Raw genomic sequence first — 19761 nt, 5'->3', positions numbered from 1 at the left:
GAAGAAAGGTATTTTCTGTGAACTTGTGAGACTTCTGATTCATTAGCGCTATAGGAAGATGAGGAACAATAACAAAGTGCAGTAAACTAAAACTATTTGTGCTACAAGCCAGTGTGTTGATAACGATAACAAGTTAAAATAACATGCCATATTGCAATATCAACCAGAATTACGGACTATTTTGTACAGCTAAAATAACTGGAAGTGAATTATACCAGAAGCCTCACACATTTACATTACCAATGGCTGCACCCGCTCTTAAAAATAAGGTGTATTAAAAGCATGACTTGGACTGTCTCTGGCGTAACGGTTTAGGATATTTTCTCGTGAGGGGTTTGGGTCTGTGTATATTCTTGTGGTGCCATTATTTTTGTGATGACGTAATTTTCCTGTCTTCATTAATCAAATGGCATTCATGACTCAGGAGATTGGTTAATAACTTCCTTGCTCAGCTGAGAAACTGCTATTGAAATGAATCACTGCGTTCTACATATTGACCACATTCCTGCACAGCTGCTCTAGTTTCACATCTCTTCTTGCACTCTGCGCTTGTTTTGGATAATAAAATAACCTCCACTTAAATTACTATTTTACGTCTGTGTATTTATTTGATAAGTAGCCTTGTAATAAGCAGGTAATTTTGGTAGTTTCAGGTTGGTTGATGGTACCTTTTTTAACCTTTTATGTATAATTAAAATCGGACACTTGTTATGAGATTAAAATTTTGATTCCTCTTATTGATTTATCTGTGTGCATTTTAATATGACTTTTAACCATTCAAGCGCAAGAAAACCTGTGTGCTGTTTTCTGTGCTGCGCGCACACCAATACTGAACTGAGTTCTCTTCCGCGTCTTTTTGCACTTGAACGCACAAAAACACACAAAAATGTCACAGTATCCACATAAACACAGTCGGTTATGTCTTAATTATGTCTCAACGTAAACAGTTGAGAAGAAAAACTCATGAGTAACGGTATAATGGGTCCGTGCGTCAGGTCTTAGACAGCTGCAGGTTTATTAGGCTGTTGTCACTTTGTGTCATTAATGTTAATCAAACAAAAGACAAAGAGAAAATTCATTTATTATGTTTACAGTTTCTTTTGATTACAGTTTCTGTACCTGAATACCTAAAAACAATGCTAATTTCCATCTTATCTTTGTCCAGTTGCATTTATTTGTGCGATTTGCTCGTTCTTTTTTTTATTTTTTTTATCACTGACTGTTTACTTGTCTTTAATAATGCTTGAAATTTAAGCTAGTTGTTTTTGCTATAGTATTTTTAAACTATTGGCAAAAGTTTCCGGTGTAAGTGTTTTTTAGACTGTTAATTTTTGTTCATGGTATTCAGCTGCAATGAAATGTTTTGCAGAAATAATATTTAGAATAATTGTGAATAACTGACTTTTTTTTCTTTTCTTTTTTTTACCTTATTGGAATCTAAACTAGGAATCGATAAGTATTGTAATCAATAAGCAGAATCAGAATTGTTAAAATTCGAAGAATACCCAAAAATAAGGAATATTGTGCCGTGTTTATTCCCAGAAGAAAACTCAAGACTACAATGGAGGCGTTTCAGGGAGTTCAGAAACACTGACACTGATATAGAGAATAACTCCTGCTGGAGGGACTTTATAACTTTGCAGAGCTTTTTCATGCTCAAACAGCAACATTACACACTAAAGAAAGATGAACATGTAAAAAAACATGAAAGGAAAAACTCTTTAAAGGGGGGTGAAATGTAGCCTGGCTCCGCCCTCCTACGTACTTCCGCTCAATTTCATTTTCCTTCAGTACTACGTCTGGGAATGCTGTATATTCTTAAGTTTCCACGGGGTTCGGGAAAAGTTTGATTTTCCAGCTCACTCCGCTAGCACTAGAAGTGCCAGAATTTCATAACTACTAGAACTGCCGCAAGCGGTCATTTTGATCGCTAGATTCAAAACTCTATATCTTTAATGATAAATACCCAATTGAGAGATTAATGCATTTATTGTATTATGATGTCTTTTAAAAACAAAACAACACCAAACTGTACATTTAAACAAGTTTAATTATAATTTATAAATAAATAATATTCGTAGATGCCCTGAACAAAATAGTAGCCTATGTTTTCATGTTTCACTGTTTGATCGCGCCCGCCGACACACACACCATATTCCAGCATTGCAGCCTGTTCATTATAGCCATAATAAAATATAATAATAAAATAGTCAACCTAACATATAAAAATTCCACTGCTCTGTTTCTCAGTACTAGTAGGCTACAATTCGTACCATTTTATGCGTGTGAAGAGGATGATTTTTTCCGTCAATATTGGAACGTGAGTGAAGTTCAAAGCCTATGATAAAGAATAGTTTAGCATCCAAATACATCGCAAATGTTGAAACATTTTGATTCTAATTAGAGAGTTACGTGTGCCTAACGCCGCTTACTTTCACTTTCGCTTATAAAGCATTTCATTTTGGCTTTAGTTATTTTTTCATTCTTGTTCTGTTCTGAACATCATTACATTTAAATGATTTGTTGTTGAATATGTTTAGTGTATTTTTTACCACATTTTATTGTTGCGTATATTGGTATAATAATACCGCGAAATTCAGTGTGGTCAATATGACCGTTTATAGACGAAATAGGTAAATATGTTCATTTGTTTTGTTTTTTTGCCTTATGTGTAATTTATATGAAAAACATTTTTAAATTAAAATACAGACACTTTTAGGAAAAGTCAGGAACCAGCAGGATTGTATTTATTTTTTCAACAAAGTTATTGCAGATATAAAATTCAAAACGGTCAAAATGACTGCCATGGCAGTTCTAGTGGTGAATGAGTTAGCTAGGCGAACGATAGGGATGCAAAGCCGATAGTTGTTGTCGTCTCCCCTCTTGTTGCACTAATGGAGGACCAAGTGAAGGAGGCAGAAAAGATGTTTCCGTATCGCGCAGTAGCCGGTGATCACTGTACAGCATTTGCGGCAGATCCGAAACGACCGCAGCGGCGTATTGTTAATGATTAGACCCAGCTGCGAGAGTTGACTGAATACATCACTGTCCTTAGTGTCAAATATACATTTAGAATTTACAATGGTTCCTTGAACTCTTAAATTCAATGAACAAAACCTGCAGCTCTCGTTGACAGACATCTTATTCTAAACATAATCCTCTGATCATTTGGACTTGTTGTTACCGGCCGGTTTCGGCGCATGACATACGTCACGACCACACGTTAGCGATTGGCTATGGCAGATCCTGAGTGACTCTGGGCAGATCCAGTAGTTTTGAACTTTAACAGAGAACCCGCCTACAAGGAAGTAAACGTTTCTCAATGGAGAGAGGCCAGACTCTCTGTACAAATGAAATGTACGAGAGTCTGGTAGAACCAGGCTAGGTGAAATGCTCATTTTCACTCAATCTCCTGTTAATCTTGAGTACCTATAGAGTAGTATTGCATCCTTCATATCTCCAAAAAGTCTTTTAGTTTTATTATATTTATAAGAGAAAATAGGCTGTACCGAGTCTTTCCGGAAAAAACGAGCGTCTGGAGGCGGGCCGTGTGGGCGAAGCCAGAGCCATAGAGAGAATCCGTCGATCTGGGCTTTGTTTATAAAACATTCATCGTCGAAATGCAGGGAACAAACAGTCTACACAACTCATTTCTGCATCCACTGTTCCTAACGCTGGGTTCTTTGGTAAGCTTTCCCTCACCAAAAACACTTTGGAGACGTGTTGAGGTGCGCGGTCGCGCTTTTCCGGGAGAAATGCTCATATAAGGAGTTCCACTCTGGTCTACGTCATTAGATCCACGGTAAAAAAAAAAACAGCCGAAACTTGTACCAACCCAGAAGTAAGATTTTCGGCACAGAAATTCTCCGTTATTCGTCCAAAATATTTTTAAAAAACTTTGGCCATGTTAATCATGAGAATCCATCTCTTTAACACTGTAAACAACTCTGAATACATGAAACACCATTGTACCCCCCCTTTAAGTAGCATTACAGAAATAAACCATACACACATTTTCTTTGTCAAATTTGTATTTTCCATTTGATATTTCTTTATAATTCTAAACTTTTGCATTACATTTCTGCTTCATAATTCTTGACAGAAGAACCCGAGGACTGAAACATCACAGTCCAACATAATCACAGCTTTCTGTCAGTTATTGTCAGTTGATCACAAGCCGGATTGCAGCTCACGCTCTTCCACTTATTGACTGGGAATGAGACGGACACTTCATTTCCACATGGTCTCCTGCCTTCATCCTGGATGAGCGTCTGGACTCCATGATCATGGCATGACGTCAGGTCGCTGCAGGGGTTGTGCTGACAAACTGGCTTGAAGCAGCCGTACACCTGCTGTCCACACACTCCACTGCACTTCCAGTCATCCTGGAGGACCACAGCCTTACGACCACAGCTCGTCTCACAGCTGCAAGAGTTCCTGCCAACAGCAGCGCAGCTCTTCCCTTCACTGCAGTCGGCCTGGAGTTTAACGGCTGGGGAACGGCTCACCTGGCAACAGTTGTTGATGTCTGACTGATCACAAGACATAGTGTGAGCTGAAACCATTGAGAGGAGAGATTGATGAATAGCAAGAAAACACAGAATCTGAAGCCAATGGTTATCATTTAAAAATGAAACAGAAGTAAAGAGTTGAGTTACATGTGTTTAGTCGAGTTGTTGCTCTCGGAGTAAGTCTCTTCCCTCGCTCTGGTGTTTTTCTCCTGATCAGCCCGGTATAAATTCACCTCTTCATCTCCACCCACTCAGAGCTGAAGAGTGTGAAGAATTTCTCCGTCTCATAAATTGGGAGGAAGTGTTTAGTGTTTATGATGAGTCTCACTTAATTAATTTTAAGTACAGCATTAGAGCAATCTTTACAGCTTTACATAAAAGAAAGTGATCAGCATGTTATACAATAGTAAAAAAAGTTCGGCAGGAGCATTTATTCTCAAATTATGTTTTCATACAACATGCACTATGTAGAAAAAAAGCCTATTATTTATGAATACGAGGATAGAATGGAATTTTTGTTGGTTTTGTTGGATTCACACAATTCATAAGGCCCCCATTTACAACTTGAATTAAGATGTGTTTTGGTCGATTGGATCACTAGTGGACAACGCTAAATACAGGTGTAAACGGGGTCTAAAACATTTTGAGCTTGTCCACTTTCGACCACTTCCAGAGGTAGATGAAAGACTCATTCCACTGGATTGCTTTAAACGCTCAAACGCTTGAAACAGCCCCAAAATACTGTTTACTCTCCGCCTGTTGATTGATCTAATGCGTGAACATTATGGGAAGTGTGCTAGCCAAATGGGATTTAAACTTTGTTGACTGAGGATTCAAGTTTGGTTTGAAGATGAAAAATGTACCAAGCACAATGTTCTCTCACCTTTCCTGATTTCTAACACTCATTGCTGCTCTCTGTATGTTTTCCTGTCGTCTCCGGTCGTGTTCATATGTAAATAGCTTGAGATTATTTTGTCCATCAGATCGAAAGATCTGAAAAAGACCAACATTTACCCGCCCATAGACCCTCCTCTTGAAGAAATCAGGACAGAAGTGGTTGAAAGTGGACAAAAGAGACTGATTAAAACACCAGGTGTAAACGGGTTTGTGTCTCCCTCTTCTACTTGTGATCCGATCGACTAAAACACACCTTAATACCAGCTGTAAACAGGGCCTTAGAGACATCAAATCAAGATATTAGTTGGTTAATTAGTCTGATTAATTTTGTAAGGTTGAGGTATATTTTTACTTCTTGTTAAACCTTTCCCATTATCACTGAAATGACTCACACTTTAATTTATGCAATGCTAAATGCACTTATCTTAAATATGGCTTGTGAAACAATCTTTTTCTCATATGTAGCACTGCAAAAAATGCACTTCTACTGTATTTAAGTTGAAATAATTATATTTAATTCTAAACACTTAACCCGCCCTTTCATGAAACATTGAATTCTTCATCTCTGAGCTGTGGATGGGGTGGAGATGAAGATGTGAATATATATACCGGGTCGCTTGTGAGAGAAAAACAACAGTGAGTTGCTTCCAGTGAGACTGAAAACACAGAGACACAGGTCATTATTCAAATACATTCAGGAAAAAAGACTCAAAACATGTAAGTATTCAACTTAGATAATCATGCCGTTCAAAAAGCTGATTGTGTTTTCTTGCTATTCATCAATCTCTCCTCTCAATGGTTTCAGCTCACACTATGTCTTGTGATCAGTCAGACATCAACAACTGTTGCCAGGTGAGCCGTTCCCCAGCCGTTAAACTCCAGGCCGACTGCAGTGAAGGGAAGAGCTGCGCTGCTGTTGGCAGGAACTCTTGCAGCTGTGAGACGAGCTGTGGTCGTAAGGCTGTGGTCCTCCAGGATGACTGGAAGTGCAGTGGAGTGTGTGGACAGCAGGTGTACGGCTGCTTCAAGCCAGTTTGTCAGCACAACCCCTGCAGCGACCTGACGTCATGCCATGATCATGGAGTCCAGACGCTCATCCAGGATGAAGGCAGGAGACCATGTGGAAATGAAGTGTCCGTCTCATTCCCAGTCAATAAGTGGAAGAGCGTGAGCTGCAATCCGGCTTGTGATCAACTGACAATAACTGACAGAAAGCTGTGATTATGTTGGACTGTGATGTTTCAGTCCTCGGGTTCTTCTGTTTGGAAGAATAAAGGAAATGTTATTGTTAAACTGACGTTGAATAAAACTGGAAAAATGTGGCTAAAAATACAAAGAAATGACAAATAAAAACTTTAAAAAGAATATGCATGTGTGGATGGATTATTCTAAACATGCACTTGTGTTACTGAACTCCAATATAGAGATCAGAACAGAATGTGGTATTTTTCACATTTTAATACAACAAATTTTAATATAAAAAAAGCTCACTGACTAAAACAATCTACAAAAAAAAAAAAAAAATGAATCTGCATGTATGCTGTTTTTGTCTTGGGACCGAGATGGGTCTTGTGCATGTTGTTTACAAGGGTCCCACCTTGTAAGTGCAGTCCTGAATGAAATCCATCTGTGATATTAACATGGGGCCATTATGGAACCCGCGGACAATCCCATATACAGTAGAGCCCATTTGAAGTCTATAAGCAATGTGTTTTTTTCAGCCCATTTCAGAATGCTGGCTGGGTTAAAGCTGGGACCGAGATGGGTCTTGTGCATGTTGTCCACTTGAGTCCACCTAGTGGCAGGTGCAATCCTGCATGAAGTCCATCATCTGGGCAATTAACTTGGGGCCATTATGGAACCCGTGGACAATTCTATATGGGGCCCATTTTTCAGCCCATTTCATACCCATATGGGCCCCACATACAATGTTGGCTGGGTTAATTAATTGTGTTTGTTGAATATTTTATAACACCCCCTTAACAACCACAATATTAGAGAAACATTAATAGGCCTACTACCCTGAATACACTGTAAACAGACCCTGCAATCATATTCAATATGAAAAAGTATCAAAACATTGTTCATTTCACATTGCATCGTTCTCCACAGAGGAAAACTTGTTATATGACACTCGATTTAGCGAACAGCGACAGGCATGTGATCAGCTAAAGACAAAAAAGGAAAACTTGACCACCCCTCCCCTCATTTTTATTTTATCAGATTAAAAAAGATACAGATATTGCAATAATATATATTATTGTACTATAAAATTTGAAACTATAGTATTTAATAATCATGAAATAATATATATTATATTATATTATAATACAATACATGTATGTTGTCACAACCACTGCGATTTGATGAACGCACTAAGCCATATCACATTCTCTCCACCATGCATTGTCAAAATTCATAAAAAAAGTGCCATTTCAACGCCGATTTCTACTCGCATTTGATGCTTTGAACCCTGGCTAGCATGCTAATAGTGTAAATGTATTACAAAACGTAACACACACACACACACACACACACACACACACACACACACAAAACCATTTTTTATATAAAATGTAAACATTGAAACTTGTTGCATTTAAGCACATAGTCCAAACTTTGGTGTGCCTTTTGTTGCAATGAATTGTTTCAGTGAGGTACATATAGAACATAATTTGTATATTTTCCAGAGGATTGAATCATTCAGTTGAGCAGTTTGCATTGATGATCCTTGTTGATGATGTCATCTGACTGACTGGATGGTAGAATGAAGCATCTTGTATGATTTTAAGCATGACTAGTCCACGAACTGCAGGCTTGAGTCAGTAAAGACTGATAGCTGCCTTATTCATAGCTGCATAATTATATAAAAACATAATATTACAATAATTACACTATTATGTTCTGCACTGTGGCTTTTAGATAAGACTACAAATATATGAGATTATGTAAAAGGTTTATTAGAACAAATTATCATTATTTTGGTTTGTTTAAAGTATACATTTCCAATTTATGCTATAAAATAATAGAAGACTGTGGTATGGTATGGTAAGGACGTACAGACAAATGCTTAAAAATTCTCATTCATTTATAATGAAATTTTATTTTAGTCTAAATAACAACGAATGGCATTGAGTTATACTTTCATTACTTCTCATTCAACCTCCCTCCCCATCATTACTTAATTAACACAATTTGCTTATGTAATAATGTGAAGATTGCACTGGAGCTGTTTTTAAGTTAAATAAGTGAGACTCATCCTGAACACTAAACTGTCCTTCTCACGAGACGGAGAAATTCTTCACACTCTTCAGCTCTGAGCTGTGGATGAGGTGGAGATGAAGAGGTGAATATATACCGGGCTGCAGAGGACAGAAACACAAGAGCCTTTCAACACAATCAAGAAAAACGACTGAAAACGTGAGTTTTTAGCGCAGATTCTGGTGCTTTCAGAAAATGGGCATGCAGATTTCAGAGAATGACCTTGTAGATGTTGGGGAGAAGCATTTCTCATCCATTTATTTGAATTTCTAAAAAACTACTACAAGCATTTGCTGTCACTGTTAGACATTTTGAACTGTGTCTGACAGACAATTGAATTTTTCAGAAACTTTATGACTATAAGTGCATGAATATTTAATTAGGCAAACTCTAGGAAACATGCTTTATCCAATGACAAGGGTTATCTTGAATAGCTACTGAAAGACAATTTTGTCTTTCCATTTATTCTCTCCCAATCTCTTTCTCTCACACTCTGTTTATTTGTTTGTTGCAGCTCACACTATGTCTTGTGAAAAGTCAATCATCAAGTGTTGGCCGGTCGGACGCTTTGCAGTCACTACGCTGGACGATTGCAAAAAAGCGCCATGCTGTGTGCCGGTTTGCAAAAACCCTTGCAGTTGTCCTTACAACCTCGTCCGATCATGCTGTGAATGTGGTTGTAAGAGCAACAGCAAGAAAGTGGCATGCTGTGTTAAACCTTGCACTAAATTCTGCAACTGTGTCCCATCATGCTGTGATTATGGTTTTAAGGACGACTGCAATAAAGTGGCATGCAACAATCCTTGCAGTAACCCCTGCAACTACATCCCACCATGCTTTGACTATGATTATAAGCAAGTTTCCTGCAAGAATATTAAAGATGACTGCAATGGCGTGCCACCATGTGGAGGAAAGGTGATCGGGCGTTTTCAAGTTATCCATTCAGGAGATTCAAAAGAGGCTTTCTGCAAGCCGGTTTGTGAGCGCAACACTCTGATGTCATGCCTTGATCAAGACGTCAAGAATGTTAGCAGTGACTGCAAAGGCATTCAGTCATGTGGAAACAAGATGATTGGGCGCTTTCCAGTCGTCAAACTGGATTCAGAAGGGCCGTACTGCAAGCCGACTCATGCCAGTGCAATCCACAACATGATGTGATTACTGTATGTTGGATTGTGATGACTGCTGTCCTTAGTTTACAGTCAAACATGTGGCAGAAAGTTATTGTTTTGCTTGATTATTTTCTGTAACACTGCTAAAAGTACAACGAAATAAATGGAAAATAAAGATGTCAAAAAAACGTGTTAATGCATTATTTCTCTAAATTTTATCATTCCTGCATCACTGCCCGGCAAAAAAAAAAAAAAAAAAAAAAAGTCGCTGTTTGGATTTAAATAGGCAAATGCTTAAAAGTCTCCCAGTGGTCAATCACTTTATCCCCTAAAACTCATCCTTGATCACCAAAATGACATATTTAAACGTATTTTCCTTGAAAAAAAAAATTATTAATGCCTTAACATAGCTTGAATGTATCTCTACACCCTTGCTTCATTTAGTATACGCGGTTCTATGAATATGCAAATGAGCCCCGCCTCCACTCACTCACACCAGCTCAGAGATCCACTCGTTGACGATCACACGTTGATCTGATTGGTTACAAGGTAGTTTGTGACGTCAGAAACACCAGCGATTTCAAACTGTGTTTTTGAGACTGTCTTTGGTTGACTTCAGTTTTAAGGAGAAAATACTCAGCAATGGTGTCGACTTATGAATCTACACATGGCTTGTCTTAAAGCATATAAAAAACACCACATAGACATATAAACAATAAAATGTTTCTATCATGTTATATGTTTGGGAATAGTTCTTCTAACCCTAATTAGCAGGGCTAATGTAGCTTTTCATATCTTAAACAACCGTGTAGAAAAACACATCATGGCCATATTCCAGGATGACAATGTAAAGATTCATCAGGATCAAATTGTGAAAGAGTCCAGAGCTTAAATTCATTGAAAGTCTTTGGGATGTGCTGGAGGACTTTACAGAGTGCTGGAGTACTCTTGCATTGACAATACAAGAAATTGATGCACAGCTTGATGGAAATAAATGATGTTATTTTTCCATTAAGAGGTGCATACATTTTTGGTCAAGATCTTGTTTAAAGTGGATTTCACATATTTGGCCATATATTACATTAGCCTATATAAATTATATACATTACATACAAAAAAAAAAAAATGATTTATGCTAACAGTGGCATAGCAAATTTGAGATGTTTGTAATTATATTACTGATATGGGCAAACAATGTGGAATTTGGTGTGTCTGTAGCGAGGAATTATGTGTCAATGAGACATTCTGTTGGCCATGTTGATGAATGTCTTTTTCTTTTTCCAGAGGCTTAAATCATTCACTGGAGCCATTTACAACACATTCCATCTTTAATACCTTGATGGTTTGGCAATGAAAATTTGTGCTGATGCAGTATTGAAATAAGCTGTTACAATTAACTTGTGAGACTCATTCTAAGCACTAAACTCTCATCATTCTTCACACTCTTCAGCTCTGAGCTGTGGATGGGGTGGAGATCGAGGTTTGAATATATACTGGGCTGATCTGGAGAGAAACAGTTGAACAAAAGAAGAGATTTGCTTCACATTCACTTTATTAATTCTTTCAGATAACACACTCTTGAAACACATTTAGAACTACAACAATGTAAGTAATGAACTTCAATATTGTTTTATGCTCTTGTGATCTGATTTTATTTCCATATTGCTAAAAATCTGGTCAAGTGAAGCCCAGGAACGTCTTTAGCAGACTGTTTATATTTGTTCTCTGATTATGTGAAGAGGTAATCTGTATCTGTATATGTAAAAGTCACTGAATCGATAAAGCTATAAAGGCAAAAAATATATCCTGGCAGGATTAACAAAAAAAAAATTAGATCCTTATTAGTGTTTTGTTGCTAAAATCCATTTGAGAGTTAAAGAAGTTGAGAAAGCCATGGAGACTTGTTATGAGTTGAGAGCTCAATCTCAACAAACCTCGACAACCTTCTTTCAAATGGTTCATAATGTGAGTTTTGTTTTTGATCATCCACTGATGATGAACTAATCATGCATTCTTGTAAAAGGTCATTCAAATCCATTATACTGGAGTCAGAAAAGTGTACAGAGGAGGACAGCGTGTCCGTTTGCGAGCATTGCTGTTGCAATCACTTCAAATCATGTCAAAAATCTTATGACAAGGAGCATGTCAAGACCAGAACTACGAATTATTGCACAGACTCTAGGACACATGTGGAGCATGTGGTGAATGGTAAGAAGTCTTTGGGATGTAATGAATGATGTAAGCATAACTTCTACATTAGCCAATTGTATGCAGGATGAATTTGATTCAAGATTCCAATGAACTGACTGCCCTACTCTATTCATTAACTGTTTTCTGTTTCTCAGATCTGCCATTGCGTGTGTGTTCTGTTGACCTCATCAAATCCAGGACAGGACAAAATCAACGAGAGCATCACACGGATCGTTATCTTAGCGATCACCTCATTATCCGTAGAGGACAATGTTTTGAGATGTGGATTGAGCTGTCCCGTCCCTTTAATCCAAACTGTGAACAACTTCACCTGGAGCTGAGACTATGTCAGTTAAGGCATTTTTGGTTAGATGCTGTCTGAATACTTAGCCAGATACACCCTTCTGACACCATAAAGAAAATGACTAAAAACCAAGTTCTGTCATGAAATTGTAGATGGCGCAGGCTGATAGGTCCTTAACTCAATTTGATCGCGATCACATCATTATCCAAAGCGCAACTGATTGGTTGCTGTTGTAACAGTGGGCAATGAGCTGTGGCTCAACATTCAAATTCGGTATCCAGCAAGCAATTTTGTGCTTAAAAGATGTCTAATAGCCGTCCAAACACAGCCCAGATATCTAGGCTATCCACACCATAATTTCCTCTTCTTGTGTTGTATGTTTTATAGGTAACATCTCATCAACATGGAACGAGACACTTGTGATGGTTCCATTAGTGAAGGAATTCAAGGAAGACTGCTGGGAAGCCAAGATTGTTGAACAAATGCAAAACCGAATCAAACTGTGTGTTTACTCTCAGTCAACAGCTTCTATTGGACGATACAAGCTCACTGTCATAACCAACAGCCCAGGAGGAAAGGCCACTTCACAAGACACTCCTGAAAATGACATTTACATGCTGTTCAACCCCTGGTGTAAAGGTATGTGCACATGATATTGCAGTCTCTTTTTATTTTAGTGGGCTTTTAAATCACATCTGAAGCCTGATGCTGAGCAAAAAATGAGGAAGAACTAGAAAGCGCTATTAAATATAGAATAATTTCTCCTTATCAGATGACGGTGTGTACTTGCATGAAGAGGCGGAGAGAGTCGAGTATGTGCTGAACGACATGGGCAGAATCTACTATGGGACTAAACAGCAGATTGGCTGCAGGACATGGAACTTTGGTCAAGTAAGAGCCAAACGTTCATTCATATTCATATAAAAGTGCATGCAAACATTTCTTAATTACATTTCTTATTATTCTTAGTTTGATGAAGGAGTCTTGGCTGCGTGTTTCTTTGTGTTGGAGAATAGTGGAGGTCTTTGTTCAGGATGGGGAGACCCTGTTAACGTGGCCAGAGTAGCATCTGCAATAGTGAGTTTTCCAGACATTTTCAAACTATTTTTTGGGGTCTGGATAACAACCTGATTAGACAATGAGAACAACAATCTTTAGGTAAAAGAGCAGATGACAATATAACATTGATATTTTATCATTGTGACAGATTAATGGCAATGACAACAGTGGTGTGATGATGGGTAGTTGGTCAAATACCAACACAGATGGAATTTCCCCTTCGTCCTGGTGTGGAAGCAGTGCCATTCTGAAACAATACCACAAAAGTGGAGGAAAACCTGTCAGATATGGACAGTGTTGGGTCTTTGCTGGAGTCACCAACACAAGTAAGATGTCAAACATATTGGATGGAAAAAAGCGAGCAATAACGTGACTAGGAGAATTGATGAAGCTATGTGTATTGGATTAATTCTTCTCTCAATCTCTCCATCCTCAGTTTTGAGATGTTTGGGCATTCCCACTCGTCCGGTCTCAAACTTCAATTCTGCTCATGACACTGATGTTTCATTGACAACTGATGTTTATTTAGATGAGAAATTTGAGCCGATTGAACATCTAAACCATTATTCGGTCTGGTAAGATCACATGGCGTAGTACACTGAAGTACACTGCATCCATATTAATTTCAATTTCTATACCCTTCTTGGTTGATTCTATTCTATTCTCTCTATGTAGGAACTTCCACGTGTGGAATGAGGCCTGGATGTCTCGTCCCGACCTGCCATCTGGTTTTGGAGGGTGGCAGGTGGTTGATTCCACTCCTCAAATGACCAGCCAGGGCGTCTTCCGCTGCGGCCCAACATCTGTTGCTGCGATCCGCAGTGGACAGGTTCAGCATGATGCATCCTTCCTTTTCGCTGGAGTATGTTAATGCTTTACCTTCCATCATCCAGGGTTTGATGTTGCATGTAATATTTCCACATGTAAACATACAAGTACAAATTTATTTTAAATTCTAAGTATAAATGTCATGTAATGTTTCAGGAAATGTCATATTCTGTGCTTATGATAACACGATTTTGATTAATAATTGAAAAATGAAATGTATTAAATAAAATGAATAATTCTACACCCTTACAATTCTGCATCTTGCTTAAGTTTAGGAACTGAAGTGGAATGCAAAAGGATAGATGGACAAACCTGGTGGACTGAATGTTTGTCTCTGTGTCGTAGGTGAACAGCGATAAAGTCTACTGGCAGCGTAAAGCTAATGAAAACTTCGCTGTGATTCGGGTTGACAAGAGCGCAGTGGGTCACTGCATCAGCACCAAAGCTGTCGGCTCAGACAAATGTGTAGATATCACACACCTCTACAAACACCCAGAAGGTGAAAACCTACACATGTACGTCACAGAAACAGATTCATGCTGTAGATGGCGCAGCTCTTATATAAAGGATCTTAATGACACTCTAGTCACTAAAGCCAAATGTCTTGGTTTCTGTATTAGGTTTGGCTGGTTAGCATGCAGAGCTAACTACACCATTCTGTGGGGAAAACCATCTTTCTCCATTGACTGCCATTCAAACGTAGCCATGTATTCTGACAAAATATAAAATTAAGTATATTATTATATAAAAACAAGCATTTCATCATAGTATTATAGACCTCTTTAAACAAAGAACATTTCAGTTTGCTAGTTTTCTAACAGGTTTGTCCTGTCACTGTGATGTGATTTCAGTGATTAATGGATATAAAGATGTTTTAATATTCATATTACAGTTAATCGTTTATTATTTGATGTATTCATCAGGTTCGGATGGGGCACGAATTGCTGAAGAAACAGCCTGTCGCCATGGCTCAAAACGGTCCATTTACTCATTGTCTTACAGTGAGGATGTGATCATTGAGGTCAACATGCAGGGAGATGGACCATGTGTTGGTCAGGATGCTGTGCTTTCCATCATTCTGAAGAACAATTGCATGTATCCTCGTAGCCTCACTCTTTACAGCCAGGTGGCAGCCATGCACTACACCGGAGCCGGCAGGGCCTTGGTGAAAAAGAACCAGACACTCATTGAGCTCAACTCTTATGAGGGTGAGATATGATAGAGGGTTGAAATATTTTGAAAGATAGTCTAAAATAGATCAGATACTGTACTGAATTATTGTACTTGAAGAATTAGTTTTGATGGCAGACTTGTTCCAAACTGGCCACAATCCTTCAGGCTGTTCTGACTTAAAGGTGCATTGTGTAATATTTAGGAGGATCTGTAGACAGAAATGCAAGTATGTTTTCAGTGGTACATTATGAATCATTATGTTTTTATTACCTTAGAATGAGCCATTTCTATCTACATACACCGCGGGTCTCTTACATTGAAATGCGCCGACATGTTTCTACAGTGGCCCTAAACGGACAAACGCGTTTCGTCACTATGTTGTTCTTCGTGCAAAGAAGATAACTAAAGTCAGCGAATAAAACACTGACACAATGATGAACACGTAACAATAATATTCGCAATAGCATATTGTTTTACTGAATAATGAAGTAAAGCTAATTTCTTAATTTATCTTTGTAAAGAAACCTCATTGCTTAACTGGCGACTCTCTGCTGTCTCAGATGACGACATATTTTCCTGTCGGCCACCGTAACTTCTGTTGGGTGCAATTCGCAACCTCACCACTAGATGCTGCTAAAAATTACACAGTGCACCTTTAAAATGCAAATTTAGACCCTTTATAAACTTTCAGGAAATACTTTGTAAAGCCAACATCAATGTTTGTCTTGACATACTTACCTTTTCTAGTTGTGTATTAATTTGGTGCAAACCATGTTAACCGAGTCCTATAGGACCAATTTCATCTTAGACTTCACATACAGTAAATCAGCTGTGAAGAAAAGCATAACGATGAGGATGATCATTCATTTCAAATAAAAAATTGTTATGAAAGCATTTGTATTCACTCACTGTTTATCTTGGTTTCTTTTATCTGTAGTCCAGATTCTGGAGTGGACCTTGCGGTATGAGGACTATAAGGACCACCTGGTTGATCAAGCGGCGTTGATGCTTACACTCGCTGGACGAGTCTCAGAGACGACACAGATACTGGCCACCCAGTTCAACTTCAGACTGCGCACACCAGATCTCATTATCATTGTGAGGTTTCTTATTTATGAATTCTTTAGAGATTTCATCTGCCAGTGTATGTGTTCGAGCTAGAGTTTTTGCAACCCAGTTCTTACTTTTTTTTTTTTATGCACCATAATTTGCCTGATTATCTTCTGTAAACCTTTCTTTTTCAGCCCGTCTGTGGTGGGTTAGTGGGCAAAGAGATGACATTCAAAATCAAATTCCAGAACCCACTGCCCTGTGTGCTGAAGAATGTAGTTTTCCATTTTGAAGGACTGGGATTGCAGTGTGTCAGAACAATTAACTATGGGTAAGACGCAATATTAATTTGCACTGCTTGATATAAATTACAGTTGACTGATGAGCACAATGTAAAATGAATACAAATGAAATATGTACATAATAATTTTCTCTCTCTGTCACTCAGTGATATTGCAAGCCACGCCACAGTGAACCTGACGGAGACATTTATTCCCAAGTGTCACGGGCCACATAAACTTCTGGCATCTCTCGATTGTCCTCAGCTCACTCAGGTTCATGGATTCACTGACGTTGTTGTTAGTGAAATGATTGACGTTTAAACAGAGATGGTTTGTGTAAACTTGCTAGAGTGCATGTAACTATGGGATCATAAGGCTTATGGTTAGAGGCTGTTTATGTATAATATAGCATTTTGTATCTAAAGTACTTTAAAGTGCAGGACCTAAAGTTTATTTATGGTTTATGGTATACATATTCCTCATTTAATTGATCACAATCCAGATTATTAAAATGTAGCCTATGTGTAACTTCATATTTTATAAAAAAAAAAATTGTAGCAAATTCATTTATAATCAGTGTAATACATTTTAGTTATGATGTGTGCTTATAAGCTTTATTTTCTTCCTTGAAATGATGGAAAGTGTTTTAATACTGCTTGAAAAACCAGTACTTCTATAATGGTTGACTATAATATGGTTTTCTTTACAGTGTATGGACAATAAACTCTAAAACAACACAAACCAATGGAAGCTTGTTTCCGTTTACATCTCACAATTCTGACTTTTTTTTCCTTGCAGTTGCGAATTTATATCTCATAATACTGGGTTATTTTCTCAGGGGAAAAAATACTTTTTTACTATTACTTTTGTACTGCTTTTACTATGCATAGACAATAAATAAACAGAGACAAGATAGACAATGGAAGAAACAAAGTACACATGAAAACATACAAGGTTGCAGAAGTTCCAAGAATGAAGTTTATCACTAGCATGAACTAGTTCATTTTCATTTGAATAAATGTGTAATAAGAACTGGGTTTGTTATAACTGAATCGTGAAATTCAGATTCAAGATGCTGTGAGTTTGAAACTATGATTACATTAATTAATTGATTATAAAGTGAGAGTGCACATGGTCAGTGAGTTTGCGCTGAACTGCATTGAGTGACAGGTCGAGCTATTATAGTATTTTCAAAGTTGTCAGTATTTACTTACACTGTAATAAAGTAATTCAGAAACATGTTCTCAGCTTGTTTTTAGATGTGTAGACTACATAAAGAGTATGACTGTAGCTATACCAAACAAAAACACATTTTAATGTCATTGATTTTAATTTAAATGTATAGCTCTGATTACTGATTACTGATGAGTTATTTTAGTAATAATCTGTGTAGAATGACCACGCAAAGTGAATACTTTATAAACCGAGTTCTGTTTATTAGCCTCACTCGTACAGCTCTCAGTATCAGGTAGCAAAGCCTCGTATGTCCACCAGCCCGTTTTGCGCAGGCGCAGTCTCTGATAACAAGTATGGTGGCTACAAAGGCACATTAAACTCCAAGCGAGCATTAGGTGAATGCTCTACATCCCCTTTCTTTAGCTTATAGTATCATCAACAACATATAACCATATTCAATTTGAACATCAGAACTTCAATGTTTAAACTGACTGAAACGTACACATAATAACCAATGTATCCAAGGAAGGCATGACTTTTTTTTTTTTTTTTACATTTTTCCTTTTTTTTTTTTTTTTTTTTTTTAGTACAATGTGTCGTACCGAACATTAAGTGGTCCATTCATAGTCCAATATTCAGTCTTTGTATTTGGGGTTTGGTCTGACTGTACGACCAAAACGTGTTGTGTAGGGGCTCTTACCAGCGTAGGCAGGCGAAGTAGCTACGGGTACCTGGACTGGCGGTGGTACAGTGTCCATGGGATCCCGTTGTTCCTCCCCGTAGATGGGAGGTGTTTCACCGGCAGCTGGGTTGAGGGGTTGTAGGTCGACACAGTCAGGCTGATTTGGAGATCGCTCGGCGACAGGCAGAAGGTGTCTGCGGTTTCTCCTGTAGTCTTTGCCTCCAGACTGGATGATGTAAGACCGCGGCTCCTCACAGATTTTTCCTACTGTGCCCATGCGATCATACCCCCGGGGGGTCTGCATCCGGACCACTTCGCCTTCCAGCAGTGGTTTAAGAGGACGGCTGGACTTATCATAGCTCAGCTTCTGGGAGAGCCTCTTCTTCTGGAGCTGGGCTGTGACTTGTTGGGTGTTGAGGGATGCTGGCTGCAATAACTGTCTGCTGACTGGGAGGGTAGTACGGGTCTGCCTTGACATTAGTCTTTGTGCAGGTGAGCCAAGTTGTGCATCGCGAGGAATGTTCCTCATGTTTAAAAGGTTGAGGAACAAGTCCGTACCATCCCTTTTTGACTTCTCCATCAGTTGCTTGGCACTTTGCACTGCTCTTTCAGCCAAGCCGTTGCACTGTGGGAACTCAGGACTGCTGGTTACATGCTTGAAGTCCCACTGTGTAGCAAAATCTCTGAATTTCTGGCTAGTGTACTGTCTGGCATTATCTGAGATGAGTAGATGTGGGGAGCCATGCACAGAAAAGTGTCTTTTCAGTTTTGTGAGGACTGTTGTAGAAGTGATGTCCTTGAGAAGGTCAATCTCATACCAGTTAGAGTACGAGTCTACAAGCACCTGAAAGTGCTTGCCATCCCATTCGAAGATGTCAGTTGCTACTGTAGACCATGGTAGGTCCGGAACTGGGTGTGACTGTAGTGGTTCTCTCCGCTGATGGGGCTTCTGACTGTTGCAAACAGAGCATGAGAGTACTGCTCTGTCAATGTCACTGCTCATAGTGGGCCAGAACACTATGTCCCGGGCTCTGCGTTTGGTGGACTCCGCTCCTGGATGTCCTCTGTGCACGATGTCTGTGTACGCTTTCTGCAGTGACTGGGGAACGACAAGTCTGTGACCTTTCATGACGACACCCTCCTCGATGGTGAGCTCATCTCTGAATGGGAAAAAAGAACTGATGGATGGTGGAGCGTTATGCTGTTTGACGGGCCATCCGTGTTTGATGACAGAAGA

The 19761-nt window shown here is 38.7% G+C and overlaps 1 protein-coding gene across 1 annotated transcript; it reads left to right on the top strand.

The window, feature by feature from the left end:
• Positions 1 to 6221: 6221 nt before the first annotated feature.
• Positions 6222 to 16987, top strand: LOC308703224 (protein-glutamine gamma-glutamyltransferase K-like; the record flags this gene model as incomplete). Its single annotated transcript, XM_081386546.1, has 15 exons — positions 6222 to 6575; positions 9184 to 9348; positions 9441 to 9804; positions 12127 to 12318; positions 12663 to 12914; positions 13048 to 13166; positions 13245 to 13352; positions 13483 to 13660; positions 13771 to 13909; positions 14010 to 14196; positions 14508 to 14661; positions 15086 to 15370; positions 16273 to 16433; positions 16580 to 16716; positions 16834 to 16987. 15 exons carry the CDS (start codon positions 6222 to 6224, stop codon positions 16985 to 16987), a joined length of 2949 nt encoding a protein of 982 aa, XP_081242672.1.
• Between the last annotated feature and the right edge of the window lie 2774 nt (positions 16988 to 19761).

Source organism: Scardinius erythrophthalmus (genome assembly GCF_964197995.2).
Source record: "Scardinius erythrophthalmus genome assembly, chromosome: 15".
Taxonomy (NCBI): domain Eukaryota; kingdom Metazoa; phylum Chordata; class Actinopteri; order Cypriniformes; family Leuciscidae; genus Scardinius; species Scardinius erythrophthalmus.
Note: the sequence above shows the minus strand (reverse complement) of the source record. Positions and strands in the feature narration are given on the sequence as shown.